An 18,662-nucleotide genomic window follows, 5' to 3' on the forward strand; every position below is an offset into this window, starting at 1 on the left:
TTTCCTCAGCCAGAGTACCTCAGCAGCCGTCAGGAACACTAGATCAATGATGGCGTCTGCCTCCCTCATGGAAAACTCACAGCCCCGGGAAAGTCAAACACAGACACAGCAGGAGCCGGGGAAATCACAGCAGGACTTCTCCAGCGAGGAGGACAATGAGGGAGATCTGCCTAATCTACATGAGATAAGTAAATCTATCAAGGCTTTGCCTACAAAAAAAGATTTGGACAGATTTGCTAGCAGGCTTGAGAATACTTATAAGAAAGAGCTGCAGGCACTGAAATCTGAATTCACATACAGGGTAGAGGAGGTGGAGAAGTCCCAGGAAGCCATCACTGCTGAGTTGTCCCTACAAAGGAAAATATTACTTAGCCACTCAGCAAAGATTGATGAGCTCACTTCAGGGCAAGAGGACTTAGAGAACCGCAATCGGCGAAATAATGTCCGTATCCGTGGCATCCCTGAAAGTATTGGCACGCCTGAACTGGAGGCCATGGCACAGAAGCTCTTTGCTCAAATTCTGGGAGAACAAAGCTCTGGGCCGATTGAGTTAGACCGCATACATAGGGCCCTGGGTCCCAAATCCCCTCCAGATTCACGTCCAAGGGACATAATATGTAGAGTCCACTTTTATAAGGTAAAGGACTCCATCATGTCCGCGGTGCGGCAGGCAGGATCCATCAACTACCAGGGGTCCCAGGTCCAGATATTACCGGATCTGGCTAGACGCACTCTGCAGCTGCGAAGAGCATTAAAACCCCTGCTCCAACACCTCCAGGACAGAAACATTCCATATAGATGGGGTTTCCCCTTCCAGCTGACAGCGCATAAGGATGGGAAATCAGCAATCTTTCGCAAACTCGGAGATCTGGCTAAGTTCTTAGGGACTTTCGAGCTTCCTATGGTAGCACTGCCGGATTGGCCCTCAGGCCCCCAACTCCCTGTGGAACCCCCAGTATGGCAGCCAGTCCGTCGCCATGGGAGACAAAGAGGTCCTGACAAGAGCAATCCGACAGGGTAGCGGTCCTGTGTAGCACCCCTGTTTCCTACTGGGGATAACCTTCATGGGCCCTTCCGGCATGATAGCCAATTATCCCTGGAGCCGCAGGGGAGGGCCTTTCCATGAAATTGCATCAAAGGCATCGTTGCAAGTTACTGTGATTTGTTGAAAGTCTTTCTCCTGTCACCTAATATTGCTTCTTTCCAGACTAGCATTGTGTTATTTCACAGGTGTTATCAGAGGTTCTGACATTGGGTCATGTACCACTTAAACCTCATAGGAGGAAGCAGTAAACTGTTTGTGTTATAGATCCACTTGGATCCTCCACCTGGTGGACCTGGTTGGGAGTGTCTTCCCCTAGCCTTTACTGACTGGACCCTGTGGGGCTGGACCGTCTAGAGGCGAAGATCTGGGCCTTTTGAGAAATAAGCCCGGGAGACTCATGTGATTTTCTTGTTTTTTACAATTACTAGAATCTTGTCCCTGATCTGAACACTTTGCTTACCTACCGGGAATGCTGATTGGGGTCAATGCCTAGAATAATAGCCTGTTATGATGTTTACTTTTCTTTAGATGATAAAGTTTTAGCGGGAGCATATAGTTAGTGCGCTTTATAATGATATATCATATTGTATTAGAGGCGGGGGGTAAGGAACGGACTCGCTGCCGTTCTTGGCTTCCTCTAACCCCCCTTAGTGCAAATGGCAATCCATTGCCATGGAAATTTTGCACCACTTAATACTAGGGTTCCTTACCCACCTTTTAGGTCCCTTGACCTAAACCTTGCTCTTTCTTTTCTCTGTCTTTCTTTCTTCTCTATCCTTCCCTCTCACCTGACTGCACCAGCCCCCAGATACCACATCATGCTTCCAGCTGACCTGCATTATGGATAGTGTCAAGTTTTGCTCCTTCAACGTTAAAGGTTTGAATGTCCCTGAAAAAAGAAAACAGATAGCATATTCCTGTCATAAGCAACGGGTGGCCATCTTGATGCTTCAGGAAACTCACTTTAGGTCAGATGCAATTCCTAAGTGTTCCTCGGCTTACTACCCGATTTGGCACCATAGCTCGAATCCTGATGCTAAGTCTAAGGGGGTTTCCGTGGCATTTCATAGGTCCTTCATACCAGAGGTGTTAGACTCCTGTATCGACCCCAAGGGAAGATATATTTTCTTAAAGCTTTCTTGGAAAACCAATATCTTTGTTATTGCTAACATGTACTTTCCTAACCAGGGGCAGGACAGATTCTGTGCAGACGGGAGGAAAATTCTGGAAGATTTTGCGGACTCCTCTCCGGTGATATTAGGAGGCGATTTTAATCTACCAATGAACCCGGCCCTCGATGTGTCCTCGGGTAAGTCGTCCTATCCGGCCTCAGTCATACAAAGGGTCAAAAAGCACATGCATGGTCTGAGATTGGTGGACATATGGAGGATTCTTCATCCGGACACCAAAGATTACAGCTTCTATTCCTCGGTCCATTCTGTCTATAGCAGAATTGACTCCTTCCACATTTCTCATGCCCTCCTAGACATGACAGTAGAAGCGACCATAGGTAATATAATATGGTCAGACCACGCTCCCATTTACTTATCGATTCAGTTAGGGCCTCGTGTCAAATCAAATTTCACCTGGCGACTGAATGAAAACCTATTACAGGATCAGTTATGCAAAGCGGACCTTACCCAGTCAATTCATAACTTTATTAGAGATCATGAATGTGATACCACTTCTCCTGCAATCCAGTGGGAATCACTGAAATGTGTATTAAGGGGCATTTTGATCTCACATGGTACCCGCCTGAAAAAAGAAAGAGCCATTGAAATAACGCAGTTATCTAACCAGATTGCCTCACTAGAAAGCAAACACAAACGGGACTCATCTCCTACAACCTACGCACAACTCTCTACAACCAGACATAAATTACTAGAGGTATTAGACCAGAAATCCAGGGGCTTAAGAGAACATCTCAAAAGCCGCTTTTATCAACTGGGCAATAGAAGTGGGAAGCTTCTTGCAAGGGCCCTCCATCCCCGCTCCATGAATACTTACATCCCTTTCATAAAAGACCCAGGAAGTGATGGTCATTTGCATAGCAACCAGGACATTTTAGCAGGCTTCCGCACATACTACAAGGCGCTTTATGATATTAGGGGACAATCGGGACACATAGCGCCATATGGGACTCAAGATGATGTTAAAGCTTACCTGAAATCCCATAATCTCCCTTCCATCTCAAATGATACCTTACTGGAGCTGGAAGAGGACTTCTCCCTGGAGGAGGTCAATGCGGTAGTCTCAGATTTGAAGTCAGGGAAAAGCCCAGGTCCAGACGGGTTTTCAGCGGGTTTCTATAAACAATTTTCAGAACTTCTAAATCCTCTGTTCCTATCGGTCTGTAGATATATATCTGCAGGGGGTGCGTTCCCTCCCCAGGCGTTGATGGCCCACATCACAGTTATACCAAAACCAGGGAAGGACGCATCTCTTTGCTGCAACTATAGACCGATCTCGCTCATAAATCTAGATATCAAGCTTTATTCTAAAATGATATCAAATAGGTTACGAGACCTTCTTCCCAGACTGGTAAATCCAGACCAGGTGGGTTTCGTGCCCAGAAGAGAAGCCAGGGACAACACCCTGAGGACCATCTCCCTGATTGACGGCGCAAGACGTCACGGGATCCCCATGTGCATCCTGTCGGTAGATGCAGAGAAGGCGTTTGACAGGGTGCACTGGGGTTTCATGTTTCAGGTCCTTAAAAACATAGGGTTGGGAGAGCACATGATGAACAGAGTTACAGCACTCTACTCTTCGCCCACAGCACAAATCAAAATAAATGGCTCCCTCTCAGATTCCTTTACAATATGTAATGGAACAAGACAAGGGTGCCCCCTTTCCCCATTATTATATATTCTGACCATGGAACATCTGGCGGTGGCATTGAGGAGCAATATATCAATTAAAGGGGTTACATTTCACAAACAGGACCATAAATTAGCTTTATTCGCAGATGATCTGCTCCTGTACGTTACCTCTCCACTCATTAGTCTACCCAACATAATGGCTGAATTGCGGAGGTTCGGATCTCTGAGTAATTTTAAAATAAATACTCATAAATCCGAAATACTGAATATATCTCTTCCTCCAATGCTGGTGACTCAGCTCAAAGCCTCTCTCCCCTTCAAATGGCAGGTGGATTCATTGACATACCTAGGAATTAAACTGACGGCAGATCCCCTTGACCTCTTTAAATCAAATCACTGCCACATTTCCAGGAAGTTAGAATTAGACCTCAATAACTGGAACAAACTCCAGCTTTCATGGTTTGGGAGGATAAATGCGATCAAAATGGACCTGTTACCGAAGCTGCTTTATTACTTCCAAACCATCCCCTTAGTATTGCCGGCCTCTTTTTTCTCACGTCTGAAATCTAGCATAACCAAATTTGTCTGGGCACATAAATGCCCACGTATTTCCCACAAAATATTGAGTAGATCAAGGGATATGGGAGGAACTGGACTCCCTAATCTCCTTTTGTATAGCTACGCCTCTTTAGGGACGTGCGTTCTGGATCTATTTAACTCAGGTGAAACGAAAAGATGGGTGGAAGCCGAAAGCGCGCAATCTGATGTTGATCCGAAGGTAGTTATTTGGACCAGAGCACCACCCAGCTCCAGCTCTATCACAGTACCCTTTATCACAAAGCAATTGCGGAATTTTATGTCCCGAGGTAATAAATATCTTGACTTGTCCTCCATTCCAGGCCCATTGACACCGGTCCATAGTAATTCAGATTTTCAGGCGGGTTTCCATAGATCAACATTCCTCCATAAAAGGAAGAGTGACCATCCTATTATTCGTGACTTTATCTCAGACACAGGTATTAAACCCCTAGATAATTACTCTTCAGATATCAACAAATCTTAAGATATGTGGTTCTTCTTCGAACAGCTGAAAAGTTTTATAGTGTCTATGGCTAGGAGGGTAGACATCTATAGGGCACTCACACCCTTTGAGGCCCTTTGCCTAGCGAAGGATCCTCCAGGCCATACCATTTCGACCTTGTATGACTTGTTTCTCAGATGCAGAGGTGCGAGGGACGGCTTGCCTGGGTACTTTGGGAAATGGGAGAGAGAGTGGGGGAGGTCATTCTCGGCTGAGGAGCGGACCAAAATCCTTCTCTTTATTGGTAAAACTTCGCTGAATGTGATATCACAGGAGAGGTGCTACAAGATCCTATCTAGGTGGTATAGGTGTCCTGTGAGTATCCATGCTGCCTTTCCATCAGCCTCTGATGTGTGCTGTGTGAAGATGTAATTTACCCTCTCACTGTATATGCTGTGATACTATGTCATGATATGTATATTTCCCTGGTTGTATTAGTTGTAATTCATGTATTTTCTTGGGGGAGCTACTGGTCTCAATGTGTCTCTCTCATACAATTGTAGTCTTGGCATCTAATGTGATTATGTAAATAGCCTGTCCTCTTCTTTCCAGAGTTGTGTATCTAATCTGTAATTGCATTGGCCAGTGAAGGAATAGTCATTGTTCTTTACAGCAGGGGATCCCTTCATCTACTGTGGCTGGCAGACATATTGGAGCCCTGTGATGGACCAAACCATTGATGATAGGATGTGTGACCCCTACCCCCTGAACAAACATGGTGGGCTGGTCAAGCAGCCCAGACAATGCATTTCCCTTTTTGTAACTTCAGAGTGAGCTGAAACTTGAAGAGAGCAGGAGCCCCAGCCTGGGTGGCTGTGGACACGGACGGAGCTAGGCCTGTGTGGCGGCCCGTGGGATTGTGTGGAACTCTTTGGACTACTGTAAGGACGATTGCTTTGTTATCCGGTCCGAGGATTGTCGGAAAGGGCCCCCGAATCTGTTTTATGTGGACTAATCGTGTGCTGTTCCTGTATTCCTGTTAATAAACCTGTTGGATCGTTCCTCGGCCTCGTCCATCCTTTGCTCTCTTGTACACCCCTGTCACAAACTGGTTGGCAGCGCTGGGATCAGAGCAGAAGGAATGGAGGACAACGGCCCATTAACATCTGGAATCAGAACCTCAGAATACAAGAACTGGACTGTGGTGAGCCTACAAACAATGGCCCGTGAAGTAGGAGTTCGTTTCAAAGGACTCTCCAAGGAGCAGCTGATTGAGGCGCTAGAAGGAGTCTGTTCGCAAAATGACGTGGAGGAAGGATCCTCACAGCAAACGGAAGAAAGACGGCAGCCGGAGGTGAATACCCAAAAAAGTCAATGGGTTGTGTGGTACAAGGAGGAGATGGCACTGCTTGGAGATGAGGCCACCATAGAAGATAAGAGGGAGGCCATGCGTGGAGCTAAAGAGAAGGAGCGCAGGATGGAGGAGATGGCACTGCTGGATAAGGAGCTCGCTGTGGAAGCCGCGAGAGGTTCCAGACAGACTGTAACCCCAGCACCCATCATGAGGGAACTTCCCAGGGTGTCCCGCAAAGACTTTAAGCCGTTTAATGAGGCTGCAGGCGACATTGAGGGCTTCTTCCAGGACTTTGAGCATCAGTGTCAATTAATGGAAGTCCCGGACAGGGAGCGTGTCCGGCATCTGGTTGGGCTCCTAGAGGGGGGAGCTGCTGAAGCCTATAGAGCTATGGACCCTCGGTGGAACTGTGAGTATGCGGATATTAAACAGACTATTCTAGAACATTATGCTGTGACCCCAGACACTTACAGGACTCAGTTCCGTGCTTTAGCATGTGATGGGGAAGTGTCTTTTAAGATATATGCTCATAGACTCAAACAAATATGTAATCGCTGGCTGGAGGCAGAGGAGGCCTTATCTTGGGAGACCTTCCTGCAGGTCATCCTAAAAGAACAATTCTTTGCCCAGTGCCCCGCTGAGATCCGGGAATGGGTGCGTGAGAGAAAACCAGCGACAGTGGAGGAAGCTGCTGCTCTCGCTGATGAGGCTCTCACCATCAAGCCTCAGTGGAGGGTTCTGTTGGAGGATGGAGAGACGCCTAACAGCTCCACAACACCGGATGCCCCCAGTTATTCTGTCCCCATTGTTCCCCGTTCCTCTAAGCCACCACATGTTGATACCCGTGTTAATGTGCCTCCAGTTGCTTCTACTGCACTTTCTGGAATACGCCGGGGAGAGGAAGTAACAGAGCGCAGGTGTTATGTTTGTAGGCATCCCGGGCATTTGCAGGCCTCATGCCCAGCCAGGCCATGGAGGAATCATCCTCAAACCCCTACAGCACCTTCAGGTGGGAGCCGGCCTCCAAGTTCCCCTACCCCTTACCCAAGAGGACGCCTTGGATGGAGGGAGACCCAGCTCAGATGCTATCAATGTGGACAGCCAGGGCATCGGCAAGTCTCCTGCCCAGCTGTTCAAATGAGGACTGATCCTGCACCCAATCGGATTGTTAATTATTTACAGCCCAGTGCCATGGAGGAAGATGTGGCACCGTTATGTGAGGACTGGCCTAGTGACTCAGCCCCCCATGTTGCACCACCAGGAGTTTACGGGGTGCGACCCGCAGTTATGACGACTTCTGCTCATCGAGGTAAGCACTTGCAGGAGGTTGTGCTGGATGGACAGAGACTTGTTGGATTTTGTGACTCGGGTGCTTTCCTCACACTGGCTGATCCCCGAGTGGTTCGGCCTGAGGCAATCCATAGAGGACCTGGGATTGTTATTGAACTGGCTGGTGGACAATGGAGGACTATTCCCACAGCCACTGTGGATCTGAACTTTGGTTTTGGGGTCAGGCGATGTGTGGTTGGGGTGATGGGTGGTCTGCCTGCAGCTGTTCTCCTGGGCAATGATGTGGGAGAGCTACGATGCCAATTCGTGGCTGCATGAAGCCACATGTAAGTAACGCTCTGCCTGTGTGTACTTAACCAGTGACCTGTAGAGGTCCCTAGTACGTACACAAGTTGGGAGGGGGAGGGATTGTGAAGATGTAATTTACCCTCTCACTGTATATGCTGTGATACTATGTCATGATATGTATATTTCCCTGGTTGTATTAGTTGTAATTCATGTATTTTCTTGGGGGAGCTACTGGTCTCAATGTGTCTCTCTCATACAATTGTAGTCTTGGCATCTAATGTGATTATGTAAATAGCCTGTCCTCTTCTTTCCAGAGTTGTGTATCTAATCTGTAATTGCATTGGCCAGTGAAGGAATAGTCATTGTTCTTTACAGCAGGGGATCCCTTCATCTACTGTGGCTGGCAGACATATTGGAGCCCTGTGATGGACCAAACCATTGATGATAGGATGTGTGACCCCTACCCCCTGAACAAACATGGTGGGCTGGTCAAGCAGCCCAGACAATGCATTTCCCTTTTTGTAACTTCAGAGTGAGCTGAAACTTGAAGAGAGCAGGAGCCCCAGCCTGGGTGGCTGTGGACACGGACGGAGCTAGGCCTGTGTGGCGGCCCGTGGGATTGTGTGGAACTCTTTGGACTACTGTAAGGACGATTGCTTTGTTATCCGGTCCGAGGATTGTCGGGAAGGGCCCCCGAATCTGTTTTATGTGGACTAATCGTGTGCTGTTCCTGTATTCCTGTTAATAAACCTGTTGGATCGTTCCTCGGCCTCGTCCATCCTTTGCTCTCTTGTACACCCCCGTCACATGCTGGAGATGCCAAAAGGAGAGGGGAACCCTCACTCATATCTGGTGGTCATGTCCCCCGGTGAGATCATTCTGGGAGAGCATTTTCCAGTTACTCAATAAACTTTCCTTGAGGCAGATCCGGCCCACAAAAGAGTTAGCTCTCCTGTCCCTCGGGAATGTTTCTGCTTCAGGGTTTAGGAAAGGTTTATTAAGACATTTTTTAACAGCTGCCAGAAACCTAATTCCAAGATATTGGAAGCAAACTAGAATCCCATCACGGGATGAATTCATAGCAGAGTGCAACGAGATCTTCAGGATGGAGACCTTGATAGGTCAGACACTCGGCAACAAGGACAAAGTTGATGCTACGTGGGCCCCGTGGATCATGTTCAGGGACTCACCGGATATGGGTCTATGGATTCACGGGGGGGCAGGTATGTAGGTAATTTTCCATTCTCTTATTTCTGTACCTAGAAGGTTAGCCTTGAAAATGTGGTTTTGATGTAGGAGGGCGCGTCCACTCGGGTGGGAACTCTTTGTACCCTTCCCCTTTCATCTTACTTTCCCACGTTTCTGTTGTCTTTACTGTCTCTAAATTCTTCTTCCACCTCCTCTTCTTTATCTCTTTTTTTTCAACTTGTTCTTCCTATTTCAAACACATACGAATTGTACTTGTTATTTTTGGTCGCCAGTGGCGCAGGTGTAGTCAAAGAACTGTTGTGTTTTTAGCAGCTAGCTTGGATATATACCCTCTGCCTGCGCGCTGTGCAATTGTTTGATTATCTTCTTCTATTCTAATAAACTTTGATTTGAACAAAATTGACTGTGCATGAGGCAATTCCTTAGTGTAGAGAGGTTGTTCTCTAGCCTTAAAATTATTAGGTCAGATTTGAGATCACCTTTGAAGGAGGATCTGATGGAGGCAATTCCATTTCTTAGAACAAATTCATAGACTGCACAAATGTTATTTAGTATATTTTTGTTGAAAACTGTTTTTTGCCACATATAGTTTATTGCATAGTGTTATATATATATATATATATATGTATATATATATATATATATATATATATATATATGTCATCCATATTACATAGTGTATTACATATTTACAATTTATTTCAGTTTTTTGTATTCTAAAGTTGTATTCCAATAAATATATTTTGTTCTATCTAAATATGTTGATTATTGCATAATAAAAATGATTAAATGTCTGATATTCACATTGTACTACAATAAATTTTTCACTTAAATATAAGCAATATATGTGGGAGTTGGAGTTGTGGAGTCGGAGTTGGAGTCGGTGCAAGGGAAATTGAGAAGTCTGAGTCGCAGGTTTGGCTTACCGACTCCACAGCCCTGATCTCAGGTACAATAATTAGGCAATAACACCAATTTTGTGTAATGCCACAGAAACTCTGCAATGTATGGACATTAGACTATATGGTGGCATGTGTGCAAAGGCTAGTTTCACATATCCGCCATTTCGCCGGATCCGGTACACTCCACTACAGTGCAATACAGAACAATGGCATTGCGGCAACCTCCGGTCACATGCTGTCATGTGACAAGAGCATGTGACCGGAGCTTGCCGCGATGCCATTGTACAATATTAACACTGTACTGAAGTGTGCCGGATCCAGCAATCCGGCGAAATGCCGGCTGTGTGAAACTAGCCTTAGCTGGCTTAATTGACTGGCTTGCTGTAATTTTAGGTGCACACATCTCATATGTCTTTGTCTTGTACCTGTAAACTTTCACTAATTTAAAAAAAACCCAAAACAAACCTACATGGCAGGCACCTGGTATACAAATTTTGGCAATTTGATAACCGAATCAGTCACATGACCAATATGTGAACTTACTTCTTCATGGAAACCAAGCATGTCCGTTTCGTAAGAAAAAAATACATACCAGATTTTTTAGACTATGGGACGCATCCAAGTTTTAGAAGGAAGAAAATAAAAAAACAACATCAAAACCAATAGCTTACTAAACTGTTTAATAGAATAAATCTATATATAAAAATATAATCAACAACATAAAAGAAGATCAGAAGTAAAAAAAAATATCCTTAGTCTTTAACTATACTACTTGTCAGAAAACTAAAGAACCCGTCATCAATATTCCTAAAGCTTAGGAATACTTCAGTTTATCATTGACTAATTAACTTTCATCTTGACGTTCTCGGCTAGTTGTCATAAACACCCAAAAATTCCTCATCACTGGTCTCAGCATTAAGAAAGCTTTCCTCTTCACTCTCGTTGACATCACTTTCTTCACTGTCTTCGTATCGGACATTATCTTCAGAGCCATCCAAGTCATTGCTAATGCCACATTTTTTGAAGGATCTTATAACCCTTTCATCCGTTATAGACTGCCAGGAAGTTTTCACCCATTTACAAACTTGTGTGTTAGTGGGCCTTGTGATTGGTCCAGTAGGTGTCAGGTCATGATTGTCAGCCATCCAACTGTTCCACTTTTCTTGCATAAGTGCTTGAAATGGTTTCTTAATGGAGACATCTAGAGGTTGCAACTGACTGTTAAGCCCATCGGGAATTACAGCAAGATGAGTTTTAACATCTTTAAATCTGTTTTTTGTAGAATCACTTACATGTGCTCTATACTGGTCAAGCACTAGTAGGGCAGTTTTTTTCAGACGCCCTCCGGGACGCTTGGACCACACTTTATTGATCCATACCTTCATTCCATCTTCATCCATACTTCCTTTCTCATGAACATGAGCAATAATTCTTCGTGGGATCTCCTCTTTTGGCATATTTTTGCTCTTAAAAATTACCATCGGTGGCAGTTTGGTGCCATCCGCACAGCAAGATAACACAACAGTGTAAGGAGTTTTGTCCTGGCCAGAGGTTTTCACAGCCATTGTATTGGCACCTTTTGCTTTAACCGTTCCGTTTGATGGGACTTCAAAGTTTATAGGGATTTCATCCATATTCCCAATCTGGTTCAGTTCAAATTTACTTCTTATCCGAGCATCAATTACAAATTTGTGAAACGACAAAAGCTTTTTCTCATATTCTTTTGCCATTTTTTGAGCAATTCTAGTTTTAGTGCACTTAGCAAGGCCGGATCTTTTCAGAAATCTGTGGCACCAAGAGTCAGTACCTGTAAAATCCCAAAGACTTTTCTTCATAGCGATACGTTTAGCTTCAGAGATTATCATTTTTCTAGAGACTATCAATCCATTATTTCTGTGTTGTATGACCCATTCTTTTATTTGCAGTTCCAACTTTGGCCAGTGTGCCCCTTGGCCACGGAAACCGAGTTTGGTTTTATCCATTTCTTCAAGCTGTTTCTCCTGTTTTCTCCATTCTCTTATCATTTTTTCAGTTGGAGGTGGCCCAAAATGTCTCTCGGCTGCTCTGTTTCCATGCTGTTTAGCATATTTTACAACCTCCAATTTAAAAGGAATTTTATATGATAGCCTTTTCTGCTTCGACATCTTCCAGTCATGTACCGTATTCAGCGGCAAACAGGGTTTTTCTGTTACAAAATATAATAATGACAGAACTGTGAGCAGTATGATGGTCTACAGTGTCACAGAGGACCTGTAGATGACACACTTATGGGGAAGTAGTAAAGGATTTGAGGATGATGCTCTGTTAAGGGGGGAATCGATGGATAACATACAGTTATGGGGATCTGTAGGAGACACGCTGTTATGTGAATCTGTGGATGACTCATAGTTAAATCTGAAATCCATCCATGATGCACTGTTATGGCGAGAATTCATGGATTATGCACTTGTGAGAATTTGAGTATGACGCACTGTTATAGGGGAATCTGTGGATGACATTGTTATGGGGGATCAGTGGATGATGTACTACTATGGGGTGGAATCTGTAAATAAAATACATTTTTGGGACTATATGGATGACACGGTTATAGGGAATCAGTGGGTGATGCTCTATCATGCGAGGATCAGTAGATAACATACAGTTATGGGGATATGTGGATGATTCTCTGACTAAGTGACAGTGGGATAGCAAGAGACAGGGGCTCCTATACTGTCCCTCATGCTAGGGGATCCTAGACTATCCCTGTTCTCTGGATTACCCCTGAAGGTGGAGATGCTGGAATCTTGTGCCTTACTAGACTTCTGAGTAAAGCTCATCTATTCCCCCCTCCCCCAAGGGAAGGAATGGGCAGGAGACTGATGGAAACACATATAAGACAGACAGGGATAACAGAAACTCAGTTACAATGCACACTCTCAGGAATATTCAGTAAGTATCTACAGAGAAAAGCAAGTGAAGTAATGCAGCAACAAAAGGACAAGGGTTAACACCACAATTGCACACAACAATAATATCACAACCACCAGTAAGCCTGGATAAATCCACCTCTCCAGGCCAGTATGGTCAAGCTATAACTGGCACTAATGCAAGAGTCCAGCCAGCATATATAGGAGGAGAGTGAAGGTGACTGGCTGTCATGTGACTAAAAAACATAAACAAGTAGTCCAGCAAAGATTAACTATTACTAGCCTGCCAATGAACTACAGGTCTGTGACATAACGCCCGAGTCACCCTGCGCTGATCACAGACATCAGAGAAGTTAGCAGGCAAAGTGCCAGAATCTGTAGTCTCCACAGGTCCTGATACCGTCATGACAGTTGTCGATGGCTGTAAACACCTCCTTGGGACACACGCACTATTAAATGGGAATCTGTGGGTGATGAACTGTGTGCATAATAAAGGGGTTTTCCAATGCAAACAAGTTACTATATCTCCTATCCAAAACGATTGTGGGGGGGCTCGACTGAACCACACTGATCTGCACTTTTAGTCCGGTTAGAATAGAGCAGCAGTTTGCATGCTCGGCCGCCATTCTGTTAATTCCCTAGGGGGCTACTGAGTAATCCAATCAGCTTTTCATGCAGCCCCACAGAGAATGAAAAGAGCAGCAGTTGTGAGTTCAATCTACTCCACCCTTTTGTAGTGTGGATAAAAATGTTCAGTGGGGAATACAAATTTCCTGTTCTTCCAATTGGTGCAAGTCCAAGTGATCTGACACCCACTGATCAGTAAGTGATGGTGTGACGCCCTGGGCAAGCCAGGGGTCACAGGTCATGCACCAACACACCCTACATCCCAGTCAGGAACACCAAAGCTAACCAAAAATCCTTGTTGCCTTCCTCCAGAGGCTGATGATTCACACCAGGGGGGTGGGCCAGGCGGTTGGCTCCTCCCACCGAGGAGTTCACAGCTCTGGAGGCGGGAGAAACCAGGCAGTTAGAGTTTGGAGGGAGAAGTGGAAGCAGAAAGCTCAGGGAGGAGCTGGAGTGAGGAGCTAAGTAGAGGAGTAAAGTGAAGGAAGTAAAGTGGTAAAGGAGGAAAGCAAGAGTGGTGACAGGAAAGAAAGAGAGTGGAAAGCCTGAAGTGGGTCCAGCTGTGTGCAGGACCGGGTCAGCAAGGTCAGCAACGACGGTGACTGTCCAGAGGGGTGACTGTTCGGGAGTTCCTGGAAGGACCGCGGACGGGTAGTGACCCGGCGGTCTGGAGCAGCGTGCAAAGGACAGTCAGCACCAGGGCAGGGGCCTCTCGGACCCCGGCAAGGCTAGGAGTCGCCATAATTTGCCGAATCCGTCAGTGAAGGGGACGTCGATCCCCCAACAACCAAGTCCCAATTGAAGGCAACAGTCCAACCATTAAGGAGGAACACCGCCACCGCCAAGGCACCAGTTCCTCAGGGCCAGCGTCTGCGGGCAAAGTAGAGCTCCTCCGGTCCAGCTTGAAGCCGGGGAGCGGGTTACCGGTGGGGACCCATCGCTACCAACTTAGAAACATCAGGTGCAGGTCAGAGGGACATCACCGTTACCTACTGGGAGAGCAAGTGCAGCCGTCCGTGGGAACCGTCTTTCCAGCCGTGTGGTTTACCGTAAAACTGTGTCAACGTCTCAGGCTGAGTGAGTACCACAGTGCCGCAAGGCACAGCGCTGCCCCCGCGTCCCTGCGCCCACCAGGCCCTGCATCTCCCATCTCATCACCGGGCCCCGGGATCACCAACCCCTACCCACGGAGGGGCAACGGAACACCTGGCTGCTCCACATCACCATCCCCGGGATCCCCATATTGAGCAGCGGTGGTGAAATCACCACAACCGTGGGTGGCGTCACGGACAATAAACTATCCCCACACCCAACAACCCCCCTTTCACTCACGGGCGAGGAGTGCCGCTCGAGAACCCCCGGGATCCGGCCCACAGCTCGAGCCACCACTGAGCAGCAGCCGCCGGACCCGAGCAGAAGGGGTGAGCGTAGTGTGCTGACACCCTCCTCCCCGCCCGCGACAATGGCTTATTTGTATATAACTTGTTTACAATGAAATACTCATTTACAGAGGTGTTGGAAAGGGGGTTGTAGCATCGGCACCTCTGCACTGCTCACCCCCCCTACAGGGATGCAGACTCACTTAGCGCCGAAGCCGGCCTGCACCATGCTGCATAGCTTCCCTGATGAACTCCATGTGAGTTTTCCCTGCTATCTCTTCCTCACAGAGCCTGTACATGCCGCACAGGTCCTCAGGGAATGCTCCTAGGGTGTGCATCACTGTCCTTCTCTTAAAGGGCCAGTACGTTATTTCCTGGAAGTTCCTATTGGTGAGAGGCACTGGGTACTTTAGGCACTCTCCCACTAGGGGAGGTGCCTGATCAATGTGATTAGTTAGTTAGTGGTTTGTGCCATATCCAGGTAGTTGTCAGGTCCTCCTGTCCACTGTATGTCCCTGTGTCAGTGTTTCTCTCATGTTTTCCAGTCCCTTCGTTACCTCAGTGCCTGTCCATCCTGGCCGTGCTTTCAGCCTCAGCTGTCCCTGCTTCACTAGTGCACTCTGTCTATTCATCCTAGCCGTACTATCTGTCTCAGCCGTCCCGGCTGCACTTGCTAAATTAGTGACTCCGTTTTCACCTGTGTCCATCCTTGCCGAATAGGTCAGCTGCCACAGTCCCGGTCACTGCCCTGGGAATGATACCTGGTGTATGCCTCGCAGTGGGCGCTTAGTCAAGCACCTCCAAGTAAAGGATAATCCCGGGTCCTCCCTGTGGTTCAGTGGATTCCCTCCAGCTCGCCGCCTTACTATCTTCAGCCGAAGCGTTGCAGGGGTATCAGTACCTTAAAAAAGTAGGGCTGAGCCTTTCTATGCCTACTGAATTGCAATCTTTAAACCATGCAGTTCCGATGTTGACAAGACAGTACAAGAATGCCGGCTGTTGTCAGAGCCTCTGAGACCAGGACCCTCCCCCAACACTCCGTCATAGCGGAGAAATTAACTGCTGTCGCAGCCACTCACTTGACTCCACAGCAGTGCATTTGCCCCCCCCCCCCACACCCTCGCCTCCACATTGCTGGGAGTAAGCAGAAGCACACAGCCATGGCAGCTGATGGGGACCTGACAGACATAGAATGAGAGATAAGAAGGGTTTCATATGTTGTATAATAGTCTCTGGCACATTAAAGTCATCAGCACTTCTCTGTAAACTGAGAATTATCAGAAATACTGTACAGTAGTGCATTGAAGGTTTAGATTCATTTTCTTGGGGTAAAAATTACATAGAAAAATACAGTAACTATTCTCTGCAGTTAGTGGTCACTACTCACCTGTGCGGTTATGTGTAGGAATCTCCTCTTTACACCGCTCATCACCCCTCACACATGTCTCTGTAGTATTAATATGGGTCAGATCTTCACCCTGAAAATAATATTGTAAAAGTCACAGACAGATGGAGAAGTCACATCTATGATCAGCTCTAACCTTCTAATCTCCACCGTTCTCATTACACAAGTATAAAGGGTGCTTTACACGCTGCGACATCGCTAACGATATATTGTCAGGGTCACGTCGTTAGTGACGCACATCCGGCGCAGTTAGCGACATCGCAGCGTGTGACACCAAGGAGCGACGATCAACGATCGCAAAAGCGTCAAAAATCGCTGATCGTTGACACGTCGCTCCTTTTCATAATATCGTTGGTGGTGCATGTCGCTGGTTGTTCATCGTTCCTGCGGCATCACACATCGCTACGTCTGACACCGCAGGAGCGACGAACATCTCCTTACCTGCGTCCACCGGCAATGAGGAAGGAAGGAGGTGGGCGGCATGTTCCGCCCACTTATCTCCGCCCCTCCTCTGCTATTGGGCGGCCGCTTAGTGACACCGCAGTGACGTCGCTATGACGCCGAACACACCTCCCCCTTGAAGGAGGGATTGTTCGGCGGTCACAGCGACGTCGCTGAAAAGGTATGTGCGTGTGACGCTGCCGTAGCGCTGTTTGCTACGGCAGCGATCACCAAATATCGCACGAACGACGGGGGCGGGTACTATCGCTAGCGATGTCGCAGCGTGTAAAGCAACCTTAAGACATATAATACTGGTGGATGAAACAAGACTGAGCACAAGACCTTCACAGCCGTCTACACATCATAGGAGATTTCATGACACCTCTCCATCTACCTGATGATCCTGAGGAACACTGGGATTTTCTTGAACCGGCCTCGTATTAAATATCTGAGAACCATAAACACCAATCAGATGTTCAAAGTCTGTTTACACTGAAACGACACAATGTCCAAGAGAGAATGCAGCCACTTTCTGCTTCATACTGTTCCTGCTCCAGTCAGGTTCCCTGCACTCAATGTGGCCCATTGGATGAACACAAGACTTTTGGCGTATTTTCATAACTAAATCTTCCCCCACAGCGCGATATTCCCTGTATACATGAGCACATCCAGCTGTATATTACTGTACATATACACATGGCAGAGCTGGGGGAGGGGACACTATCTCCGGGAATGGAGGGGTTACTGCGCCCAGTAATGGGGAATCTCCACCTTCCTCCACCTGCAGAGCCGCACACTAGATATATGGCTGCTCTGTGCTTCCAGGACCTGTGATGATGTCACATGGAGGGGAGGAGTCAGGGGTCACATGATCAGCTCCTCAGTGTGTGCAGGACTCTGCTGTGCTGGGTGTCATGGTGCTGGATGAGGGGAAGGTTATGTGTGGGGTCAGGAGGGGTTTACAGTGTGGGTGTAGCAGAGCCGTGTGTCTATGGCGTGCGCGGAGTGGAACCGCGTGTGTACGACGTGTTTGGACAAAAATGACAATCGTTACATTTGGAGGAAAAAGGGAGAAGCTTTAAAGCTGAAGAACACAATCTCAGCTGTGAAATACGGGTGGCAGCATTATGTTGTGGGGTTGTTTTGCTGCAGGAGGGTCTGGTGCACTTCACAAAATAGATGGCATCGTGAGGAGAGAAGATTGTGTGGCAATACTGAAGCAACATCTCAAGACATCAGCCAGGAACTTAAAGCTTGGGCGGAAATAGGTCTTTCAAATGGACAATGACCAGAAGCATACTACCAGACTAGTTACAAAGTGGCTTAAGAATAACAAAGTCAATGTTTTGGAGTGGCCATCACAAAACCATGATCTCAATCCTATTGAAAATTTATGCAAATCAAAAAAAGGTCAGTGGAGCCTCTGTTAGGAGTCTCGACACAGAAAATAGCCAGATATCCCTCCGTGAAGGACCTAGCTAAGAAATGGCTCTTTTTAGGAGACCACCACAGCCACCATATTAAGTAGCCCTTTTAGTCAATTTCCAGTTCTTGAAGAGTTTAAAGATATGACAAGGGAAATACCAAGGCAAGGTATCCATCCACAAACAGCTGTTTCGGGGTATTGCCCCTCATCAGTGTGGAGTAGGATTCTGGCCAGGTGGGAGCAATACCTAGTAGACCAGCAAGACAAAACAATCACTGATCTCAGGAAGACGAGCCAGAGAAAACACTGCTGGTAGCCAGCAAAGGCGCTCAACACAGTGAAATCCTAGGTGCATTGCCCCCTGGGAAGTATGCAAATCAAAAAAAGGTCAGTGGAGCCTCTGTTAGGAGTCTCGACAAGGAAAATAGCCAGATATCCCTCTGGGAAACAGATGTCTGTGGATGGATACATGGCCTTGGTATTTCCCTTGTCATATCTTTAAACTCAAGAGCTGGATATTGACTAAAAGGGCCACTTAATATGGGGG

At 46.8% G+C, this 18,662-nt stretch overlaps 1 protein-coding gene across 1 annotated transcript in view; it reads right to left on the reverse strand.

The window, feature by feature from the left end:
- The window catches only part of LOC142312884 (uncharacterized), a 361,786-nt gene that overhangs the window by 229,170 nt on the left and 113,954 nt on the right, over positions 1–18,662 (reverse strand). The window contains exon 26 of the mRNA XM_075351868.1: positions 10,816–12,116. Within this exon, the coding sequence (XP_075207983.1) occupies positions 10,816–12,116 (1,301 nt within the window). The remainder of the gene's footprint in view (positions 1–10,815; positions 12,117–18,662) is intronic.

Source organism: Anomaloglossus baeobatrachus, chromosome 5 (genome assembly GCF_048569485.1).
Source record: "Anomaloglossus baeobatrachus isolate aAnoBae1 chromosome 5, aAnoBae1.hap1, whole genome shotgun sequence".
NCBI classification, from domain to species: domain Eukaryota; kingdom Metazoa; phylum Chordata; class Amphibia; order Anura; family Aromobatidae; genus Anomaloglossus; species Anomaloglossus baeobatrachus.